Source organism: Lepidochelys kempii, chromosome 1 (assembly GCF_965140285.1).
Source record: "Lepidochelys kempii isolate rLepKem1 chromosome 1, rLepKem1.hap1, whole genome shotgun sequence".
NCBI lineage: Eukaryota > Metazoa > Chordata > Testudines > Cheloniidae > Lepidochelys > Lepidochelys kempii.
In genome coordinates, this window is record NC_136380.1 from 144,195,026 (window position 1) to 144,220,477 (window position 25,452).

Here is a 25,452-nt window from a genome sequence, read left to right on the forward strand (position 1 = left end):
AGTTTATGCTCAAATAAATTGGTTAGTCTCTAAGGTGCCACAAGTACTCCTTTTCTTTTTACCATCACAGTTGCCACTGATACCTGCAATCTGGACTCTGATGCATATTCCCAAGACCTCCTGTTTCAGGTGCTTTAGCCAGTGACTTCAACCATTTTAATGGTTTGACTTTCTTTAAAACTAGGCAGCCAACATGTACTGCTTAATATTATTATTTTGTATTTAATTATATTATTTTTAGGGATTATTATAAATTTGCCTTAACATAAGTTGTCATTTTCAAATTGAATTTTGAATAGGTTTATTTTTTAAAAATGAACCTGTATTTAATTTAAATTGGTTATTTAAATAAGATTTTTTTTTAACTTAAAAGTGTGGATTTTTGTTTTTTGTTTTTTTAAACTATTTTTTTTTCATGCATGCTGATTCTGACTCTCCTTTTTTTGCTCTTCTTGGAAATGTCCCCCTTTGTAGCAGTCTTTGCAGGGAATTCTTTTTGTGTACTGCATATGTTTTTGTTTCAGACAAAATTATAGTCCTAAGGTAAAAGTTTCAAAAGTGATTTAGGTTCCTATTAGAGAGACAAGATGGGAGGGGCAATACCTTTTATTGGACCAACTTCTGTTGATGAGAGAGACAAGCTTTTACGCAGAGCTCTTCTTCAGGTCTGATAAACCTACTCAGGGTGTCACAGCTAAATACAAGTTGTAACAGATAGTTTAACATAAGTAGTTAACACACTGTAGGATACTATTCAGTTTGAAGTAACCCGTTAAGATGGCTGCAGTCATAGGAGAAAAAATGGATGTTAGTGGGTTACAAATTGTTGTAACAAGCCATAAATCCAGTGTCTTTATTAAAACCCTGATTTTTAGTGTCTAGCAAAATTACGAATTTAAGCTTTTGAGCTTGTCTGTTGAAGGTGTTGTGTAGGTTTCCTTTGAGGACGAGGACTGAGAGGTCAGATACGGAGTTGTCATTTTGTGAAAAGTGTGTGCCCACAGGTGATATGGTATCTTTTATTATTTTACTCTGTGAATTCATTCAAAAGTGTAGTGTTTGGTTTCACCCACACAATTATTGGGGTATGTAGTGCACTGGATGAGGTACATAACTTATTGTGATAGGCATGTGTATGACCCATGGATCTTGAAAAGTGTGTTGGAGGGTATTGACCATTGTATATGTCTGCAAGTTTTTCATCAGTTATGGCAGGGTCTGGTGCTGCGTTGAGTTGGTGGGTCCTAGTCTGTGGGGAACTTGCTTCTGATAATGAGGTTGGTGAGATTGCAGGGCGGGGTGTCTGTTTGAAGACCAGAAGAGGGGGTTTGGGAAAGATTTCTTTCATGATGTGTTCCCCAACAGGTATGGGTTGTAAATGTTAAATGATACTGTGTATGGTTTCCAGTGTGGAGTGGTAGATAACAGCCAGGTGTATGCGGTCAGAGGGTTTTTTCCTGTTTTGAAGGAGTTTCTCTTGGAGTATTTGAGTGGCCTGTTCCATGACATCATCTGCTTCTCTGGGGGAGAGTTCTTGTTTGGTGAAAGTCAGTTTTAAGTGTGTTAAGGTGTGTATCCTGGACTTTCTCCATTGAGTATATTCTGTGGTTTCTGAGTGCCTGGCTGCAGGTAACGGGTTTCTTGATGTATTTTGGCTGGTTACTTGATCTGTGTAGGTAAATGTGATGAGCCATGGCTTTCTTGTATACAGTGGTCAGTAGGGATCCATTGCTGAAGCTGATCATGGTGTCCAGGAAGTTGATATTGGTGCAGAAGAGTTCTAGAGAGAGTTTAATGGATGCGTGGTGATCATTGAAGTGGGATTCTATGTCACTTGCGTGTCTTGGAACGTTTTATCCCTAGTTCTTAATGTCACATCTCTTTATATTTCAGGTACATGCAAAGTTTCCTTGAGCTTTTAGAATATGAAAATAAAAGCCCTGAGGATCCTCATATTCTGGATAAGTAAGTAATGATTTATTTTAGAAGTAAAACCACCAGGAAAAAGATCTGTTAAAAGCCAGGATTTCTGTTTATTGTAACAGCATAGAAATAATCAAATTTGTAATGTAGAATTCAGGTAGTTAAGACTGTGTTTGTAATAACTAAAACATAAAATCTAAGTTTGTTTGAACAGCCTACGCTGTATCCTGCTAGTTCCTAACTTGCAATACTGTATAATGTGTTAAATTCAAGGTATGTAAAAGAAAAAAGTATATATAAATAAAGGTATACTAAAGGTACCAAACACTTTTAATACAAAAAAAAACCCTACTTAGGTACTCTGTTTTCCTTGAGCTCAGGTAGTCTATTATAGTATTTTAATGTATTATGTTAATGTATTAATATTTCAAACAGGTCTATAACTTGAAACAGAACATTTACCATACAATAAAAATTACTTTGGGTGAAATCCTGTCACTATTGGAATCAATGGGAGTTTTGCCATTGATTACAGTAGGTACAGGATTTAACCCTTCATTGCTATCTATCAGAGCTGAATTCAGACTAATGACTTTAAGGTGAAAAGTTTCATGGGCCAAATTCATATCAGAGGAAAGCAAGCCACAACTTCCACTGAAGATTAGTCTTATTCTGATTTTCTTACAGTAACAAACACTCTACCTCAGCATGGAAAGTTCTTTCTTGCTTATATATCATTACCATTAAAGTAAAGGTTCTGTAGATTCTGTGTTTTTATTTACTTTAGATGTTTATTAAACTGCAATTTAGAGAGTCCATCCAATACTGTAGGCACCCCTGACACTCTTAAAAATATACTAATAAACAGGCAGACCCATCAGTTACCCCAAATCGTATCAAATAACCCACCAACAGCATAACAAAAAATAATTAACAGAATCCAACACCACTGCTATTCAGCCCTGTCCTACATTCATATCTTCATAGTCAAGGGAGAAAAGGTGAGGGCTCTGAAGGCTAATGGATTTGGACTATTACAGAGCTGAGGAGGAAACAAGTTCCAAAAGTTCTCCATTACATCTGCATAACCATATGATTCTTTTGCGTTTACACAGGTATGACTGAACACAGAATTTGGCCCTTCATTTGAAACGTGGTAGACAATTTTGTTGATGATGCATGAGAGAGAATAAAACTCTGCTGATGCTCCATCAGTTGTATTGGTTCTGCAGTGCTAACCGTATTGAAGTAATAAATTCTTTTAGTCATTAAAGTAAACGGATTAGACTTGGGGCTGATCTGTTGAGAAATATGTCATGTTTATTTTTTTCCTGTGCAGACCAGAACTGCACTTTAAACTGACATTTTTAATAGCTATATTCTCTTCCAGAAAGGTAAATAAGATATGTCCTCATGTTTCATTCTTGGTTTTTAAGTGATTCTCAAACTTCATCACAAATTTCTCATTCAACTTGTATACTAATTCCATTTAAAGTAAGTCCCTCTGCCTGTCTCTCATTCTAAATCCTTCAAGTGGAAGACTTTCTCCATAAGCTGGATATCAAAAATGCCATCCACTTTTATGTGGCAAGATGAAAGTTTTTGCTTAACTCTTTTCTGCTGTTTATGAGGGTAGGCCAAAAAGGGTTAACATATCCAATCAGTAGTAATCTAAGCGGATAGTCACTTGAATTGAGTCTTATTCAGAAATTGCCGTTACAGAAGGTTGCTACGCTTACTCTGCTAAAGCTGTGGTGACACTCTTGTGTTGATACAAAAGCCAGATCAGAAGTTAGATCTGATACATATTTTGGTAAAACTGCTCCTTCAGTCTGTTTACAAATTATGGAGCTCTTCAGCCTTGCTCCAAAGGGGTTAATGCTAAGTAATCTCGGGGGGGGGGGGGGGGGGGAAGAATCAGTGAAAGATTTTTTTTTCATGAAAAATACAAGGTTATTTGCCAATAGAGTTCTCCAAATGTATTTACTACTAAGACCTACTACGCATCTTGTTACATCATCTCAGCTTGTCTTCATGTAGCTACTGTTTCTGGATAGGCAGTTACCAAATGAAGGGGTAAAGAACTCGTCGTCTTCTCACTGATGCTGCCTTCGTGCGCATCTGCCAACGCACATGAAGTTGACTAGGTTCAACCAGCTTTCTAAGAATTCCTGCTCTGTGGAACTCGGTGTTACTCACTGTGGTTTTGGAGAAGTAGTACGCAGTATTTTTAAACTTGGTTACAAGTGACTAAGTCAGAATATTAATAAATTTCTTCATTCTGGTGTCATGTGAGCTTTGTTTGAAATGGTGCTTGTCTACAGCCTAAAGTGAAAAGATCAGGGGCCAACTTGACAGACATGGAGCATAGCAAGATTAAGGAAAAGTGGTAAACTCATAAATACACATAAATATATTCAGGTTGTTAGCCTTTTAAAAAAATGTTTAGGTCTATCTTAATTCATAGAAAGGAATATCTTCAAGAGCGAAGTAAAGCATCTTTGAAGATAGGAGGAGGAGCAGTTGCATGTTAGGGTACATCTTCACTACCCGCCGGATTGGTGGGTAGTGATCGATCTGTCAGGGATCGATTTATCTTGTCTCGTCTAGACGTGATAAATCGATCCCTGAATCGATGCCTGTACTCCACTTTGGCAGGAGGAGTAAGCGAAGTCGATGGGGAGCTGCCATGGTCGACTCGCCGCTGTGAGGACGGCAAGGTAAGTCGAACTAAGATACTTTGATTTCAGCTACGCGAATAGTGTAGCTGAAGTTGCATATCTGAGTTCGACCTCCCCACGCAGTGTAGCCCAGGCCTAAGAAATAACTAAGGATTCCTTTATAATATATGTTGTCCTCTGTAGCACTGAAGGATTCTGGTTTCTGGGCAGGCATGCTTTCTTATATGAAACATAAAGAAATTTAAGTTTGTTTCCTTGTGGCACTATCTCTCTATTTGCAGAAGAGAAAATAGGAGTTTGTTCCTGTACTTCTTTGCAACCAAAAAAATGATTTTGGTATTCACAGCTAGGAAGAAGAGGACTGAAACCTCTCTTTTCTTGGCATTTAACTCTGAGATTTCAGTAGTTACAGATCACACATAATCAGAAAGGCCTAATCTATTTAAAAGAATCTCTGAAGCCTTAAGCATTAAAGTAGTTTTGAAGAGGGGATGCTTGTTCAATCAGCAAGGTAGGTGAGTATGTAAGAACAGCCCTTCTTTATTTTAAAAGTCTTTAGATTTGGGATTAGGTAGTATCTATTAAGACTTCCACATTACTGCTTATTTTGCAAAGTAAGATGTCACTTTGAAAGACTAGATGAGCCATTTGTGGAGGCACTTAAGAATTGCTGATTAGATAGGAGATGGTGAATAAGTTACTTTACAAGAGGAGCGTTCCTTCACAATCAGCCATGTAGGGTGAAGGGGAAAGCATCTTTAGGGAAAATAGATACATTATTACTCATTAGGAGAGGTACATGTGACATTACCCAGGGTACAATCTGGACTGTAGAACAGCTGTGTCCACTCAATTCTCCAGCCTGGGGTGCCTTTTACACTGTTCACTGTGAGAACAACCACTCTTGCTCAGCTCACACGCAGCCTTCAGCATGTGAATTACTCCCAGATATTACTGTATGAGTATTAGCGAGCCACCAATGAATTACACTGCAGGGCAACACCAGCAAACTCCCAGTCCCAGACTTTCCCCGAACATATGCATCTTGTAGTGCCAAGCTCTCTCCTTCTGGACAGTACAAGCTCATATAAAGTCCATCATTTCATTAATAAAAAATTATATTCACAAATCCTGTTATGTGGAATGGAGTTTCCCAAACACTTCAAAGCAAACACACTGGTTTAGATAAAGCAAGTTTATCAACTACAGAAAGAAAGATTTTAAGTGATTACAAGTAATGAGGCATACAAGTCAGAATTGGTTATAAAAAAAAAAAAAGGGGGTAAAATGCAATTAATATCTAATTTAACAAGCTAAATGAATTCCAAGCAAAGATTTCTCTCACCGCATGCTTCAGCAGTCTTACTGGCTGGATTCCTTTCAGCCACAACCCCTCCCCCAGTTCAGTGTTAATTTCCTTGTTGTTCGGGGCGTGTTGGTGCTGTGGGCAAAGAGAAAGGGAGGAATATTTTGAGGCTTCTGTTCTCCTTTCTTATAGCTCTCTTTTTCTTTGAAAATCATCTCCAACTGAGGTTCAGAAGACAAAAAGTCTGTGGTGATGGGAACCTCCAACAGTTTCTTTGTCAAGATGTAAATTTCTTGCTAACTCCCTTTTTTCTGCCAAAGAATAGTCACCAGGTGATAGTCCATTTGATCTTGTTGACACCTGGCTGAGGTGTTGGTTTGCCTTTTGTTTCTGAGGAACTGGTTTGTGGCTGTTTTTGCAGACTTGGAATATGTCTCAGTAGTATCATATAGTAGAATCGTATACCTTTACATACAACGTTGCCCACACGCATTGGACTAGGACAGTAATTGGCAAATTGAGTTTTCAAATGGCTTCTTTTGGGAAAATATACGCAAGGCATACTTCGTACAAAATGTACCAGAGTCTTGTAAAAGGGGTGAACATAGGAATACAAACTGTCTCAGTACATTTTACTTCCCAATAGTGCTATAGGCCTGAAAAACATATGAAAGTGGGAAATAGATACCAGTTTTAAGAAACTGATAAAATGTTTTTTTTCCCTTTTTTAACTTTGAGGAGTGGTGTGAGATAAAGTAAAGAGGGACAGACTAGAGGCATCACTCTCCACTCTAATTGAGTAATTGGGTTTATCACAGGACTGTTTAAAACTTCTGAATACCCTATAAAAAAATCCAGGTATGTGGTGACAATTCCTTTGTTTACAAATAAGCAATTAAAGCCCTTTTTGAGTACTTTCAACTTTAATCTGAGAGGTTATATATTGACTTTTAGGGCTTATCTACACTACAGAGTTTTGTCTCCAAAAGTCCGTTTTTGTCGACAAAACAGTGGAGATGTACACACTACAATATTCCTTCTGCCGACAAAACTCTCCTGCTTCGCTGACAAAATAAAACTACCTTGACAAGAGGTGTAGAGCTTTTTGTGGCTAAGTTACGTCGACAAAGTGTCAGTGTAGACACTGCGCTTGGTTATGTCGCTGTATATGGCCTCCAGGAGGTGTCCCACAATGTCCATTCTGAACACTCTGGTCAGCAGTTAGACCTCTACTACCCTGCACCCAGGTACACTGTTCCCCCTTTAAAGGCCCAGGAATTTTTGAAATTCCACTTCCTGCTTGCTTGGGGTGGACAGTTCATATTGCATCTTCCCAGCTAACCGTGGTGGCTCCACACAGCAAATGCTTTCCTGCTTGGAGCGCATCTGAGTTGTTGAATATGCTGGCACTGTGGGGAGAGGAGGAGGTGCAGTCCTAGCTTCACTCCAGCTGTAGGAGCTTCGATACTTAAAGTCAGATTTCTCGTGGCATGTTGGAGAAGAGCTATGAACAGGACACATCAGCGCTGTGCAAAGATAAAAGATCTGAGGCAGGTGTACCAGAAGGCAAGAGAGTCATGTGGTCACTCCTGTGCTGCGCTGAAGACTTGCTGCTTCTATAAGGAGCTGGATGCCATCCTCGGCAGTGACCCCACCTCCACGACCAAGAGCCCCATGGATACTTCGGCAGGGTTGGAGACAGCAGGCTCGACCCTGAGGATGAAGTTGTGGGCGAAGAGGTTGAGTTGGAGGACGCGATGGGACAGGCGATAGGGTCATCCGGTAACATGGCAAGCCAGGACCTCTTCTCGACCCATGAGAGTTTGAGCCAATCCCAGCACTCTGTCTCTGGTGTGCATGATGCAAACATGGGGAGCTCTGATAAGTGATCTTCTTGAGTTGATGCTGCATATGAGGTGGAGTTGTCCTTTTCTTTGTTATATTCTAGAAGTGGGTGAAGGGATAGATATGTATGAGACTAGCTGTGTTTGCGTGTGCTTCACGTTCCCCTTTGGAGCAATGGAACAGTGTTAATGTGCACAGAGATTTCTGTATTTTGACATCTTCTGTATTTTCCACAGTATGCATCCAATGAAGTGAGCTATAGCTCACGAAAGCTTATGCTCAAACAAATTGGTTAGTCTCTAAGGTGCCACAAGTACTCCTTTTCTTTTTGCGAATACAGACTAACACGGCTGTTACTCTGAAACCAGCGATTTCATGGGAATCCTCCAGAGAGATCTTTAGGAAACTTTCCTTGAGGTACTCACCAATCCTCTGTCAAAGTTTCCTTGGCAGAGCTGCTTTGTTTCTTCCCCCATTGTAGGAAACTTTCCTGTAATCCCTTGTGCAGGGACTGAAGTGCCACACAAGCGAACAGCATAAGGACCTGATCTGAAACCCCACGCATGCATGAGATGCACTCTTGCATCCATGCTTACCCTAGGGAATGAGATATTGGCTGTGGAAAATGGTGGCAGAATTTACAATTTTGTACTTAGTCGCCTTAGTATCTGGTTGCTCAAAATCAGCTACCAGGTGATCTGCCTCCATACACCACCCCAGGGGAAACTTTTCACCCTTAACCTTACAAATATTACGGAGAGCACAGCAGGCTGCTATGGCCATGGGAATATTTTCCTCATTTAGGTCTAACCTGCCATAAAAGCAGTGCCAGCGTGCTTTTAATTCGCCAGACGCACTTTCTGCTGTCATTCTGCACCTGCGTAGCCTATTGTTGAAGCATTCCTTGGTGCTGTCTAGGTTTCTGTTGTTAGGCTTCATGAGCCAGGGGAGTAATGGGCACGCTGGGTCCATCATTATGGGCATTTCAACATCCCCCATTGGAATCTTCTGGTCTGGAAAGAAAGTTCCTGCTTGCCGCTTTCTGTACAGGCCAGTGTTCCTGAAGATGTATGCACCTCACATTGGTGTCAGTGAAGCGCCCATGGTGATCCACAAGCACCTACAGTACCGTAGAGAAGTACCCCTTTCTATTGATGACAGCAGTGCAGGCTCCATCCTTTCAGACTGAGATGGCAGGTGCACAGTAAACAGGGGCCATTGAAAAATGCCATGGAACACAGTCAGAAGCCTATGGAATGATGGGATGGAAAAAACTGCATCATGGAACATTGCACCTATGATGCATTGCAATCCACTCCGCCATCTCACAATTCCTAGATGGGAAGTAGCACAGTGGGATAGCTACCCACAGTGCATTGCTCTCACCGTCGATGCTAGAGCGCCAACCGTGGATGTGCTTTGCCAACAGAAGGGGCGTTATGTGAACGTGCACAAGCAAAGTGATTATAGTGTTTTTTGATCATCAGCATAACTTGCATTGACAAAACTCTGTAGTGTAAACGAGGCCTTAGGAGAAGTAAATACTAGTGACTAATCAGTCTTCCGTGCTCTATAACTTCATACAATCTAATGTATTATTATTTCCTTCCAGAGGTGGTGCTTAGGTTCTAATTTAATGAATTATTCACTCAATTTGTCAAATACTGTTCTTCTGTGCTCATTATAAACCCATTGAGAATTTGCTTCAGAGTTAGCATATAAAAAGACTCCTTAGTTTTGCAGACACAGTTACAACTTAATAAAAGAGTCACCATCTTTGCTTTCTTTTGAAAAGTATATTGCATTTGTTTCTATTTGATCCTGAAGGAAGGAATAAAGCATTATTGTCAATGTAGTATATGATTGTCATTAATGTCAATGAGAAAAGTGGCAGAGATGAAGGTTGCTAACTCTTAGTGTTTTGAGATTAATAAGATATTCAAGTCATCCTTTTTTAAAACATGAATGGTTCTTTTCAGTATTTTGTACCTCAAAAGAATTGTATGTAAAAGGAAGGGGTAATTCTTTAAATATCACAAGCTGTGGTCTGCTTTGACAAGAAAGTAACATTTTTAATCTGTTCTATAATATATGCCTACTGTTGTCTTGCATCATTGCCATTAAAAAATAAATGAAAGTAAGCTCCTAAAACTTCTTGATCTCAAAGGGCAAGATACTACAGGAAAAAGGAGAAAGCGCCATTGTGTGGTTTTTTTGCCCTCTAGAGGCATAAAAAGAAACTGAACAGAATTGTGTCTGTGCACATGCTGATACTGCTCATTACTTAAACATAACCATCCTCATAAATTCCTTCCATCTGGTACCTACTCTAAAAACAAACTGTAGGGACACCTTTCTGGTAATTCTGATAAACAGCCAACTGGTCTCTTCTGAGACAGCTCCCCACCAATCCACTGCCTCCTGCAGAATTTGTAAACCAAGCAGAATAAATGACATATGTTGTGCTGGATTCACAGAGAAGAAAGGTCTGGAGAAAACACAATTTTAAATAAATTGTTATGGGACATAACTAGAGTTATCAAGAAGCCTTGAATGTTTACACTAGTTTGAACATACGGTTGCACCATAATATATTTCCTTTTAGCATGACATGTGGTAGGTAGTAATGTAGTTGGAGTTTGTTTCTCTGATAAACTTTTGGAGACCCTGGGGGATAAACAATAAGAGACTCTTATATGCAAGTGAATATTTGAAAACTGCAGTGTGAGATGCAGAGATTCCTGTTACTCTAACATTCTGTTTCTAATTTTGTGTTTCAGCTTTTTAGAAGTTTTAATCAAAGTAAGGAACAGACACAATGATGTGGTTCCTACCATGGCGCAAGGGGTGATTGAGTACAAGGAAAAGTATGGCTTTGATCCGTTTGTTAGCAGTAACATCCAGTATTTTCTAGATAGGTTCTACACCAATCGCATCTCTTTCCGCATGCTTATTAACCAGCACAGTAAGTAATTGCTTTGTTTTTCAACTTGAAGGAATAATTGGTTTTTGCTTATAAATCTAAATTGACAGCATTGATTTGGCATTCCTCGCACCAATGACTAATTTTAATATTCCAAGGTGAAGATGGTAGATGATGTTTTGTGACAATTCGTTATTTAAGTAGTGCATTTTTTTTGAGGTGTCTAGAAATTAATCTGAACCACTAAGAAGAATAACAGCCTTGTATTCCAAAGTGATAGGCTTGCAGTGAAGCTCCACTGTTCTATTTTGTCAACGTGACTGTAAAATTTTTTTCACCCTGTTAGCAGATACAGTGTGCAAGGTGATGTATATGGTATTTTTAGGTACTAGTAAAATAACTACCGTATATACTCATTCATAAGCCAAATATTTTTGGTAAACAAGTGACGCATCAAAGAGCGGGGGTTGGCTTATAAACGGGTCTACACCAAAATTTGATGATTTTAAACTCTATGAAATAATTGAATTGAATATCTAATACATTGTCATTTTGTTTACATGGAGCATCTGCAGGCACGGAGCCCCTCAGCTCCCTGTGGCCGTGGTTCGCTGTTCTCGCAGCTCCCATTGGTTGGGAAGTCTCGCAGCTCCCATTGGCTGAGAATGGCAAACCGTGGCCACAGGGAACTGAGGGGCTCCATACCTGCAGACGCTCAAAGTAAACAAAACATCCCGACCCGCTAGCGGCTTATCCTGACAGGCCAGGAGCCAAAGTTTGCCGACCCATTTATTGATGTCAATACTGCAGCCTTTTAAAGTTGCAAAGGCTTTCTTTAGTAGACTAGATTGGCTTGAAAGGAATACTAAAAGAGCAGTGCTGCAAATCTGCATGACATTTGACTCATTCATTTCACAAAATGCTATGCCTTACAAGCCAATCAGAAAAATACAATGAATGATAGTACTATAGCACTGTGTCAGTCCGCTACTGTGTAATTTGATTTCTTCATGCATTTCTACCAATGGACCTCATAAGTCTCGAGCCAATATGAAAATATAACGTGCAGAATCAATGGAATCTCTAATAAAATTGAAATTGCCTGTTATCCCCACAGACGTGCCAATCTACAGGGCTGCTTTGAAATAAACAAAGAATAATAATTTGATAGTAATAAAGCAGGTGACATTCCTATATAAAGTCCTACAGAATCTATAACTACAATAATAATAATCTGTTTTCATACTAGTATTTAAAATGAACAATGGTGAAATCAAAAGAAAAAGGTCTGCTTATCACGCAGCGTTCAAACTTAAAGTTGTTGAATATGCAGAAGCAAACAATAATTGCGCCGCTGCTCATGAATTCTGTATCAATGAGAAGCAAGGAAGAGAATGGCAAAAAAATAAAACACTAAAAGACATGCCAAGAAGCAAGAAAAAATGTCCAACGAGGTGCACTTCATTTCCTGAGTTGGAGAGAGAGATCTCAGTAATTGGGTTGTTGAATGTTGACTGTATGGGTACATTGTCACTAGAACTGGAATTTGTCTGCGTGCTCTGCAAATGTCAAAAGACGACAAATACAAGTCAATAAAGCCATCAGTATTTGTCGCATCAGCCACTTGGTGTACTTGCTTCATGAACCGTCATAGTCTCTGTTTTTGTCAGCGAACAAAGATAGCGCAAAAGCGGCCGAGAGATCTGGAAGAAAAAAATCGAATCTTTCCAAAGGCTTACTATAAAATATCGAAAGGAATATGCATTTGAACTGTCAGAAATAGCAAATATGGACGAAATGCCAATGACATTCGATCTCCCGAGCAACAGAACGGTAACCAGTGTTGGTGAAAAAACAGTTTTAATTAAAACCACTGGCCATGAAAAAATCCATGTTACGGTGGTTTTATCTTGTTTGGCAAATGGATCAAAGCTCCCTCCTGTTGTTGTTTTTTTTTTTTTTTTTTTTTAAAGAAAAACCTTGCCTACAAACATGAAATTTCCTGCTGGTGTCGTCATATGTGCACACGAAAAGGGATGGATGGATGGATGAAAGTGGGACTATTGAATGGCTGGAAAAAGTGTGGAATAAGAGACCAGGCGCACTTTTCAAGAAACCTGCTATGCTCATTTGGGACATGTTCAGGGCACGCAAGATGGATGAGGTGAAAAATGGGCCAAAAATATGAAAACTAATTTGGCTGTAATACCTGGAGGCTTAACTTCAGTTCTACAACCTCTTGATGTCTGCCTGAACAAACCCTTTAAAGACGGGCTATGCAAAATGTGGTCTGAATGGATGTGCTCAGGCATGGCGAATTGGCAAAAGGCGGGAATCTTATGAAGCCCGAAATCAATCTGGTCGCCCAGTGGATCAAGGACGCGTGGGTGTCCATTCCCTCGGAAATGATAGAAAAATCATTTAGGAAATGCTGTATCAGCAATGCACTCGATCAGTCAAACGACACTGCCGACATCTACGATGATCATGCAGGTGCAGCTGTGAGTGAAGCAGAGTTTAATGAACTGTTTGGTGAATCAGAGACTGATTCAGGCTTTGAAGGATTTTAAGACTTTTTAAAGTCTCATGTTGTTCTAAGTTACTTGTTTTAAATATCCATTTACTGATTTTAAATATTAACTGTAATTTTTAAGGTGAATACATATTTGTTCAGTTGTTATAACAACAGGTTTTTCGTTAGATTACATTAAAATCATTCTAGCAAAACTTTTGAGTGTTTCTTGTGATGCCAGCTTTTAAAATACAGCAGGGGTTGGCAAACTTTGGCTCCCAGCCTGTCAGGGTAAGCCGCTGGTGGGTCGGGATGTTTTGTTTACTTGGAGCTTCCTCAGGCACAGAGCCCTTCAGCTCCCAGTGGCTGCGGTTTGCCGTTCCCAGCCAATGGGAGCTGCAGGAAGTGGCTTATGAAAGGATCGTACAGTTTTTGCTGTTTTTACCTATCCATCTTGCAGGGTCGGCTTATAAACGAATGGCTAATGAACGAGTATATATGGTACATCTTCTCTGCCTATCAGTCCACTTGTAGATTTGACACGTTTAATCATCAGACAAAAAAAAGTCTTCCACCTTTTCAGTTTGTTTTGTTTGTTCACTGTGCATATTTTAAAAGCTAAATAGTTTCTAGCAAATTATGCTGTCTCCTGTTAATTCACCAACCTCTTTTTTTCTTTTCTAAAGAAACTATTTCTCACCTGAGATTTCCATTTTTATTCTTTCCTTTATTAATAAGCACAGCAGTTCTGATTTTCACACTTGGCTCAAATTAGATTCTCAGGTTTGTACTGTTTAAGTATCCATTGTTGGTATTCATCTTGTAGTATGAAAGGAATTACTTACGTAGCTCCCAGTAATCAATATTTGTTGCATTTCAAAGTTAAGGTCAATCTTACGATCTCTTGAAGTGTATATTTGTGTCATGGGCTCTAGGGTTTCATTCCCTGTCCAATATTTTGCTGTTTGTGACATCTTAGAAACATGGTCACACGACATATGGTAGGATTATATGGTAGGAAAAACGTATTTTCCTAACAATTACTTGTGTATCCAGTAACTTTTAATTATAATACGATCAGTGAAAGGTGTTAAATGCACTAGTATAACAAGGCTAAAAAGATTAGAATAGTATATCCACTTAGCAATAAATCTGGTCAGACATAGGAAAAAAGACAATAAAGCTAGATAAATAAAAAGGCCCTTCTTAGAAAATAAATGTTGTTAATGAATAAAGGTTTCATCCTATCAGAGTTTGTAGGCCTAGTCTAAACACACCAGTTGCACCCGTTTAACTAACTGTGATGTTAACCGGTTTAGTTAGCTGGTGCAATGTTGAATCTGGACACTCATACCAATTTAAACCTGGCTTATATCATTAGTTTGTACAAAGTTGCAGCAGTTTAACTAAACCAGTTTAATATTACACCTTTAATTAAACTGGTGGAATTTCTTTGTGTAGACAAACTCTAGTGATTCAGCCTTGATTAGTTTAGGGCAAATGGTTCTCTTAAGTGTTGAAAGAGAGATGGCTAGGACAAGTTTTGAAAACAGAGGCTTCATGTAATTTCGCCTTGACCCCTACAGAATTCTGTTTAATTTATTGTTCGTATGGGTGCTAAGTATTAGAAACCTTTTATACCTCATTGAACTTACAGTTCCTACCTACTCAGATAATTATATGAATGGAACATTTTATAATTCAGTTGAATCTGTACTGACTTTAGTCTATCCTGAGAACTATGAGATTTTTTTTCTTTCTTCTGGATAGATATAAATGGACTCCAATGCATTTACTTCTCATATCATATCAGATATTGCAAGCTATAATTACTAAACAAAGTGTTTTTTCTAGAGAGGTCAATAGTCTTGATCAGGGACTAATGTTATGGAGGAGTATCTTTTTGAAGTGTGACACTGAATCTTGTCAACATATTGTCTGATTTAACTTTTCTATGTTGTTTTAAATGTAATAGCCATTCACTTAACTGTCAACTTTTTTTCCTCTTAGCACTTCTTTTTGGTGGAGACACTAATCCTGCTCATCCCAAGCATATTGGAAGTATTGATCCTACCTGTAATGTGGCTGAGGTAGTAAAAGGTAAGGAGATACATTTAATATTTGTATTGTGTTTCAAACACCAATTTACAGTTCCACATACATAACCAGTTAAGGTGTCCAAGGCAGAAGTTGTATTTCCATTTAATTAAAATTTTAAAAAACGCTAAAAAATGATACACATTTAATTGCTTATAGCAAGGCCATAAAAATATCAAAATTTTTAATAATATTAACAATATCTAGCTCTTACAGTACTTTTCATCTGTAGATCTCAATGTACTTTACAAGGAAGGTGGGTACAGTTATCTCCTTTTTACATATCAGGAAACCCAAGACGGGGTGAAGTAAAGGCTTGTCCAAGGACACCCAGCAAGCAAGGGGCAGAACTGGAACTGGAATGCATGTCTCTGTGTCTTAGGCTGCTGCTTTATCTACTAGATCACACTTTCTAGTGGCCTCAAAATCCAAAAATCTGAAACTAGTGGAATGTTAACAGAGTTACAAAAAATGGAATTATAACTTTATCTTCTACTCAAGGACAGATCAAAATCTTTTATCCTTTACTTATGTTTGATGTGGTGGTTAAATTATTTTCCAAAAAGTATTTAAGAATACATATTCTACTTGACATCCTTTCTAAAGGAAATCAGGGATATACATAGTCATCTGTTCTTGTGCGATTATTCAAGTAAGGCTCTACGATAAAGAAACAAACACCATAAGAAAGTGAGGTTATAATTACTCCCAGGGGAATTCTGTCCCACTGTGTGTGTGCATAATTAATGAGCCATGCATAATTTTAATTTTTTTGTGCAGAAAAAAGCTTCGGCTGGAAAGTTGCTGCATTTGCACTTTTTGCCCACCAGAGGGCGCTATGGCGCTAGAACAGAGCAGCTTCCCCCCTGCCAGCCCCATCAGAAAATAACTACTGTGGAAAGTTGCTGCGGTTCTGCCTTTTGCCACCAGAGGGCACTGTGGTGATAGAACAAAGCAGCAGCTCCCAGCCAGCTAGAGACGAGAGAGCCTACCTTCTTCACAGCACTTGTCAGGCCAGGTCAGGAGACAGGGGTTATGGGGAGACAGACAGTGTGGGGCTGCTGGGGAGTCAGACAGGGGTTCATAAGGGCTAGTGTGGGAGGACAAACTGGGGCAGGGGCTGAATGGGAGTGGAGGCGTAGGGCCACAAAGGGGAGTGAGGTACAGGGCTAGATATGGAGAGGGAGGTGACTGAGTGGGGGCACAGACACACATAGGAATGGGAGTGGCTGAGTGGGGGCATAGAGACACGTGGAGACAAGGGGAGGAGGTACAGGGCCACCTGAGGCAGGGGAGGCGATGTAGAGCCACATCAGGATGGGGAGAATGGATGTCTGAGTGGGAGTGGAGGGACACGTGGACAGGGAGTTCAAGGACACATGTGGGACAGGGGAAGATGTGCCTGACTGAATGGGAGAGGCTAGAGGTCAGCCAGGGTCTGCATGGGGGAAGCTCCTTAACAATCTCTCCCTGCCCCCCGCAAAAAAACTGTTCTATGCTTTTCCCACCCATACCCAACAACACTCCAAGTTCAGACCCAGGCTCCTTCCCAGCAGTTACTTCCATCTCCCTCAAACCCTCTGTTACCCCTGACTCCCCACAAGCCTTTGCACTGCTTCTGAGGGGTGTGAGAAATATATTTCTGTATTGTACTTTAAATGAATTATTACTCAGAGTTCTGTATTAATAATCCTGAATCTTTTTTGTTGTCTGTAACGATACAGACATACTTGCTGACAGGTATTTTGAAATAAATGATAAATTAATTGAAACTGGTGTGATTATATTGTGGTGTTTTGAAAAATAAAATACACCTCTACCCCTATATATTGAGACCTGATATAACACGAATTTGGATATAACGCGGTAAAGCAGTGCTCCGGGAGGACGGGGCTGCGCGCTCCGGGGGATCAAAGCAAGTTTGATATAACGCGGTAAGATTTTTTGGCTCCTGAGTACAGCGTTATATCGGGGTAGAGGTGTATTCAGAATTTTGCAGAATTTGAAAATGTGTGCATAATTTTTAATTTTTTGTTGCAGAATTCCCCCAGGAATAATATAATACAGGAATAATCTTCAGATATTTAGAAACTCTTGGCTTTTGTCTTTGGGCGCCAAGCACATAGGGAAGTTTTGATGTAACTGTACGCCTTGTCACACAGTGTTGCTCCCATCGAGTGTGTGTGTGTACGTACATCACACACAAATGTTCCATACACACATGAATAAATGCACATGCATATATGCGTTTCATACACATACGTATGAGCATATGCACATACAAACATTGGGTACCTATTAGTGTCTTCTGTGTATGGAATGTGTGTATCTGAATTCTCAGTTGATATATTCTCAATGTGAAGACATAGTGGCCAACTATGCCAGGATGGTAATCTAGTGGAAGAATATTGGGATGCCATATGAGAACTGGTGTTGGGCATCAAATCTTGGTCTTTAGTTCTTGGGTCGACAAGGGCTATGAACACAGTGGAAGCAGAAACTATTTTAAACCCATGAGAGGAGGTATCTCTTCCTGTTGATCTCATTTCACCCATATTAACTCAAGGAGCAAAACTGATTGCCTCTAAGGGAGTGTGACCACAATGCTTTAAAAGAGGGGAGAAAAATGAAGAAAATAGTTGGAGGGAATCCTTAGTGCTAGGAGAGGGTATTCAGATCCTTATGAAGGTAGGAGAGACACCACGTGAGAAACTAGTGAAACACAAAGCACCTTTTTTAAAACTACGGAATCTACTTATGATATGTGTATGATAATCAAGGTGGGCCATTTCCAGCACAAATCCAGGTTTTCTCCCTCCCCTCCTCCGCTCCCCCCTCCCCCAGCTCCACAAACCCACTCTCCTGTTGGTAATAGCTTATCTAAAGTGTCAGGGAGAAAACCTGGATTTGTGCTGGAAATGGCCCACCTTGATTATCATACACATTGTAAGGAGAGTGATCACTTTAGATAAGCTATTACCAGCAGGAGAGTAGGGTGGGGGGAGAGAAGACCTTTTGTAGTGATAAACACTCATTTTTTCATGGTTTGTGTGTATAAAAACATCTTCTGTATTTTCCACACTATGCATCCGATGAAGTGAGCTGTAGCTCACGAAAGCTTATGCTCAAAATAAATTGGTTAGTCTCTAAGGTGCCACAAGTACTCCTTTTCTTCCTACAGAACAAGTTTGTTCAAGCCTCTAATACAGCAAAATTACAAAGCATTTTTTAATATTTAAGTAGCAACTGCGTGTGTGAGTGTGTGTGTGTGTGTATATATATATATATATATATATATATATATATACACTAATTGCATAGCACTGATTGCTTGAATACAGTTCCACTTGCAACGTGATACTTTATTTCACCCTTTGTTATACATTTGTGTATCAGTTGATGTGTCTGTAATGTTTTACCTGCAGTCTTGCTGCTTTATAAGCATTTGAAAATTAATATTAACCTTATCCCAGTTTTGCTTTTGGAGTAAGTGACTATCCCAAAGTGACCTCATGTTTTACTGAGCTTTTTTAAAAGCAGTTTTTGAATGTTGAAACCATGTGAAATTTAGTGTATGAATTATAAGTAACTATAAATTACAGAGCTCGAGAATAAATTTTAAGAGTTTGTGTTATTTTGATATCATCAAAGAATTCTAACCTGATAGATTCAGCTTTTCTCTTTCTTTTTTATGAAGTCATTGCAGTTGGAAATTCTTCATAAATTAATATTTTCCAGTTTACATAGTAATTGGCGAAACAGTTTATTTTTATAGGTTAACAATGGCAGCCTTATAAGAATTGCTGTTTTGTCCAGTGTGTTTTCAAGATAGCTGTTGTCTGCATTGTGTTGCAATTTTTTGTCAGCAGATGGAGATATGGCATAGATTGCCAAAGCAGGAAATATAACCAAAATGGATTCTTGATGTTCCTTTGATTTTTGTCTCTGTTCTAATCCATAGTAATTATTGATATCATATTGAGATGAGTCTTGAAATTTAAGCTACTGTATTACAACATTTAAATCTAACAAGTACTGATCACTTGGGCCTTGGCTGTATAATCCTTAGTCACTTCAATAGTTTTGTTATAGTGAGACAGTAGCACCACGAGTTAAAGATGAGACTAGAGGTGATGAATAATTTTTTTTTTAATTTAGTGGCTGAACTGAAAAATCAGAAGGGGAAAAAAAAACCAGTTTCAAACTAAAACTTTAATTTGTCTGTTTTTTCTTGATAAAACAAAAAACTGAATTTTTTTATTCAGGTAAAATGAAATATTATTTTGAATGTCAGTTTGAAATGATGTTTTGAAACAAAATGTTGATATGAAATGAAATTTTTGAAATTTTCATTTTGGGTTTTTTTCCCAGCTAAAACTATTTGCTGAATTTGACCCAAATTCTCAGTTTCAATACCCCCCAAAATGCATTTTCTTGGGAAATTTACTATTTGCCAAATAAAGTCACACACCTCTAGTTGAGACTAGCTTACTGATTTTTCTAAGTGTTCTAAAATCCGCATGTTTATTTGCTGAAAGTTGCTGTGTCTTGAGGAGGTCTGGGGGCAGGGTTGGTAGTCAAAATTTGATGTCATTTGAACAAGGGACACCCCAAATAGTCCACCAAACCAAAAAAGTGACATGCTGTAGCCAGTGAACCTGAGAAGTACCCATGTACAGTGAGTTTGAGCTCTGCCCTAAGTAGATTTCAAAGAATGTATATTTTGTGCAAAGAGTAATAGGAGTTTTGGACTGGGAGGGACCTCAAGAGGTCTTCTAGTCCAGTCCCCTTCATCCAAGGCAGCACTAAGTAATAACTAGACCATTCCTGACAGGTGTTTGTCTAATCTGTTCTTAAAAACCTTCAGTGATGGAGATTCCACAGACTCCCTAGGCAATTTATTCCAGTGCTTAGCTGCTCTGACAGTTAGGAAGTTTTTCCTAATATCCAACCTAAACCTCCCTTGCTGCAGTTTAAGTTAATTGCTTCTTGTCCTATCCTCTGAGGTTAATTAGAATATTTTTTTCTCCCTCCTTCTTGTAACAATCTTTTATGTACTTGAAAACTGTTATCATGTCCCATCCTGCCCCACTGCACCCCCCCAGTCTTCTCTTCTCCGACTAAACAAACCAAGTTTTTTTTCCAATCTTCTCTCATAGCTCATGTTTTCTAGACATTTGATCATTAGTTGCTTTCAGCCTGTACTCTGCATGGTCGTCTTCTGGAAGTTGTCCCCTGAGAATACAGTTTCTGATTTAAGAGCTGTGTTGTGAAATCCACATGCTTAATCAGATTTACTTTAGAAGTATTGCCAAGGAAAATTGAATTACCTAATTAAATAGAGGGAAGATGAAAGACTCTAGTAAGCAGTAGCATTTGGTCAGTGTAATCATGATGCATGCTTCTCATCCCATTCCTGACCAATGGGACTGTGTGTGTGTGTGTGTGTTTTGTTTTGTTTTTTTTAAAGGGGGTGGCAAGTAGCTGTGACTCTCAGCTGTGTCAGTGTGATTAAAGGAATGGCTGAGGCTCAAGATATGCACCCAGGATAGAGAGCCTGTTTTAAGGACTGGTGCAAAGTTGACATTGTAACACAGCACTAGGATGCTGCCATTAATCAAAATAATAACTTATATTTATCATGAAAAATAAACACAGAAAACACATTTATAGTTTCTAAAATAATTTATTTAAGCTACACAAACCAAGGGTCCACACCTATCCGTTTCACCCTTCTAAGTGAGTTCTTGAAGTGCTTTTCCATATGTGTTCCACTCTTGGTGCCCACGTTCCCCATGCTCTTGAGATTAGAATCTTTTGGCCAGCAGTGTCTGTTGGCCCAGGCCTGTACCATAAGTGCCCTCTAGCCTCCCTCCTGAGAGCATAAAATGGCAGAGTGGGACCAACTGTCTTTGGGTTCCTTCTTATTGCCCATGGGTGAGACACAGCCTTGCAAGCAATATGTTTTATTTTTGCATACTTGCATAGTTAATTTTTAAAATTGTATAGATCACTTTTAGAATAGTCATAGTATAGTTTTGTTTAAGTGTGTGTTGTTAGGGTTTTTTTCAGGTAATGCTTTGAAACACTTTTTTCTGTTATCTGGGACCGGGGCTTCAATCTTCGTGGTTGAACAAAAATCTCCAAGCAGTTTTAAGTATTGCTAAGTATTGTAAGCAAGACAAGACAGCTATACCACTTAATTGTGGCCACTTAAAATGTTTATTTTTATATTCAGTGAGCGGCACATCATGAGCACTTGTTCTGTTGGTTGTTCATTTTCATAATAAATTCAGAAAACAAGAAAAGCTCACTGAAACTTTTCCTCTTGGATAAATCTGAGACCAGCCTCTGATCTGGTAAACCAAATCTGAGCAGTCTTCTTCCAAGAGTTCCTTGATAAGCATTGGCTCTGCTATCAGTTCCTGGGATCCTGCCTCTTTGATACATGCTGCAGCAATTTCTGCTTTCCAAGTCATTGTCCCACATCGGTACCAAGTTGTATTAGAAGCTTGGCACAGAGTGCACATATGGTGTTTATAAGGGATTACAAAGAAATTACAGGGACTCCTGCTTCACCATTAGAGAAGTATTTCTTTTCCTTATCAGCCTCAGACCAGAGTATGGAGGCTTCTCCTTATGACTCCTGAATCTACTATACTTCAGTCAGAGAATTTAGGGTATATGTGTATCAACATAACCATAGGGATTATAGGGAGAGATGTTCTATCTTGTACTCTCCAATCCCCTTTTCGGCTCCATACACAGTTTGCCTATGGACCGCACCCCTGCCTTTACTGGGCTCCCTGGGTCTCTCCAGATGTTAGAAAGCCTTCCTCCATCCACTCCAGAGACAAATTGCCCTCCCATATAGAGTCTACAATCATCGACACCATCACATCCAGATAACTACAAAACTTTTGAGGATCTCCTCAGAAGAACGGCTGAAACATTAGAGATGCGGGTACAGGTTGTACATGAAAAATCGCATGTCTAGACATCCTGCTTACTTAATTATTGGAAAGAATGGCAATGCCAGTTAATGATGGTCTGTTAGAACATGCACACGTTTTGTGACATACATCACCCACCATACCACCAATGTCTAAGAAAGCTGATAGGTAGTAATAAGTTCCCTCTTCGAGATCTGAATATTTTTATACTCACCCAACACCTGGATCACTTGTGGTCACTGCTGCCCAGCAGCGTATGAATCAGCAAAGCTTCAAGTTCATGCTTCCAAATGCTTCCAGTTCCTATCATAGACAGTGGACCTCATCTGGTGTTGATGGCTGTGGGAATTAACCATGTCCACCATAATGGAATTGTGTGGAGGGTGGAAGAAGTCTCCCACGCTGGGCCATAATATTTATTGTCTGCCCACTTGCAAGTAGGTGCCAACAATGCTGAGGTCTGCCAAATGATTCTTGCCAGGTCTAGAATGGCCTCATTAATAGTAGGGGAATCTTTGAGGAAGAGGATGAGTGGAGTATGTCAAGGAGGTGATGGTGGGTGTCCTTGACTTCCTCTGGTGATATTTGGAGAGTGTCCGTCACTCTCTTCGCCATGTCCTGGAAGAGGCAAAACTCATCTGCCAGAGATGGCAGGAGAGGCAGGCAGCCTTATCCAGGGATTAGGAGGATATGGTCCTTGGGGTCACTTCTTCCTCTACAGTGCTCTCGTGATCTTCCATTATTTTTTCCAGAGGTTCTGAAGCTCTGGAAGACACGGCTGAAGAGGTGCGCCTTGAGGATTGGACTGGAAGCTCAAGAGGCACGGTGGCAATATACAGCCCAAGATTGCCAGTATTACTACTGTTGATATTGGGCACTGTAAAGATCCTGGGATGAGTACTGTGATGCCACCTCCTCAGGTTTGCAATCGGAGCCCGCACTAGAGAGCGGAGGAATGTGAGGGGGCAGTCAGGAAGATTGCCATGCCAGGTGAAGACTCTGTCTGAAGGTCTTGGCACCGAGGAGACTGCAGAACATCTGATACACGGAGGTCCCTAGAGGGTTAGAATTCCATCAGTACCAACCAATTTGATTCCATTGACGGTACCGGGATGGATGGAGATCTTGACCATACTGGTCGCTCTGGTGCCTAATGAGGTGTTGATGACAGTATCAATGTAGGATCATGTACCAGCAACGTCTTTTTAGAGGAGTGCTGACTCATGTCCTTTAGTGCCATTGACTCAGTGCCTGTGCCCATTGGGACCATGGGCTTGTCAATGGTGCCTGCCACTGAGGACTTCCATGAGCCATGGGTACTGGTCTGAGAAGGTACCGTCTGCATCGAGTATACCAGAAAGCATTTGCGGCTATCTCAGGGTTCCTTGTAGGGGACTTCCCACTCTCTCTTTTTCAGTTATTTGTGAGAGGAGTCAGTGGCTTGTTTCTTCCCCTCAGGCCTCAACATCTAAAGGCTCTGGGCTGAAGACTCACATCTGCCAGGTAACTCGTGGCGCGGGTCCGGAGAGCTGGCTCCATGAAGATAATCTTCTATCTGAGCAATTTGTCCTTATGAGACCAGGGCCTGAGTTGTTGGCAGAGACCACACTTTTGTTGAATGTGGTCTTTCCCAAAGCAGTGAATGCACTGGGAGTGCTTGTCTGTGACCGGGATCTCTTCTTTGCAAGAGAGAGGCACTTCTTGAAGCCCGGTGACCTGGGCACATCCCACTGGGGGAAGGATTCCCTACAAGGAAAAAGGAGGGGGGGGGGGAAATGTTTTTATTTTTTATTTTTAGGGAGAAAAGATAAGAAAACGGGAAAAATTAGAACTACAACTAAGAACTAGGAGACTAACTATAGAGATGCAAATTGAAAGCAGTGGTCCTCACGGACTGTGAATACCTCTGTTTCTAGCCAGGGGCAGTTGAGAAGGAACTGAGAGGGGTTAGCCTACGTGTGCTGACTAGCCTTGTGATAGGGCACGAGGGGAGACAGCGCGTGTGGGCCTAATGGACACTGCTACCGAAGTTCTCTGATTGGTCGCGCAAGCATGCAAGCACAGCTACAGCGGAGCACACTTAGGGACACACATCTCAAAGAACCATTGTTAGTGTACAAGGTGAGTAACTTCTTCATCCTTCAGCCACACCCAGCTTCACTGCACCTCTCAGCCTAGATGCTGGCTGGTTAACCAACATGGTGAAATCTTGATCCATTTTGATTTACAATAGACAAGTCTCCACAAGATTTGTTTGTGGTCAGGTGGGAAGAAAAATCATTATTTGAACAGAGCAGCATCACCTCTCCCTCACAGAGTCTGATGTTTCTACAATTTTGGATTATCTCTTCTCCTTAAAGAGATTAGGACTCTGTTAGCTCTGTAAGAGTTCATCTAGCACATATGAAAACTCACCATCCGCCAATACAGGATCACGCTAGATCATCACACCTTAAAGTGACTAGGGTCCTCAAGGTCTTAACGCATGTGTTCCCTCCAATATATGTGAATCTCCTTCTTCCTGGGACCTTAATGTTGTTACGAATTACACCTGGTAGGACACGCACACCAATGCTGCGAATTACATCTGGTAGGACACGCACCCAATGCTGCGAATTATACCTGATAGGTCACGCACAGTTCAAATCTAGGCTGAGGCACAGAAACAAAGTCCACAACTGCAGAGTTCCCAAAAGACACTAAGTTTATTACGCTCGAGCGTGGTGCCCCCCTGCTAGCCAGGGGGGGACCCTGAATACAGATTATACAAAGGTTATATACTTTTTAGCAAAGCATGTTGCCCTCATGCATCGGAAACCTTAGCCAATAAACAAACCCTTGTCTTATCTACCACCTATCCCTGCTTGGTGCATTCCTCGTGCTATACCAGTATGTTAATTACACAACATGGTCCTAAAGCCATGCATCAGTAACTTTTATTATCAGAATGGGAGGCCTCACATCAAGGCCAAGAGACAGGGAGTTAGAGACTAACAAAAACCAGATACTGGGAGTCAAGGCAGGCTGGAGACAAGGAGGAGGATTTTCACAGGGATTCAGTATCTAAGAATCACTCCTCCTGGTGTATGATGTGCTGGCATTTAAACAATGGTGGGCCCCAAACCAAAATTAAGTCACATATGCTAACTTTTCCTTAACAATGTGGTTTTAGCTGGGTTGATTTTGGGGGAGAGACTGGGGAGAGAGGGGTT

At 40.2% G+C, this 25,452-nt stretch overlaps 1 protein-coding gene across 3 annotated transcripts in view; it reads left to right on the top strand.

The window, feature by feature from the left end:
* The window catches only part of PDK3 (pyruvate dehydrogenase kinase 3), a 79,658-nt gene that overhangs the window by 30,947 nt on the left and 23,259 nt on the right, over positions 1-25,452 (top strand). For all 3 annotated transcript variants that reach the window (XM_073357658.2, XM_078854243.1, XM_073357669.2), the window contains 3 exons: positions 1,894-1,965; positions 10,536-10,720; positions 15,201-15,290. In XM_073357658.2, the coding sequence (XP_073213759.1) occupies positions 1,894-1,965; positions 10,536-10,720; positions 15,201-15,290 (347 nt within the window). The remainder of the gene's footprint in view (positions 1-1,893; positions 1,966-10,535; positions 10,721-15,200; positions 15,291-25,452) is intronic.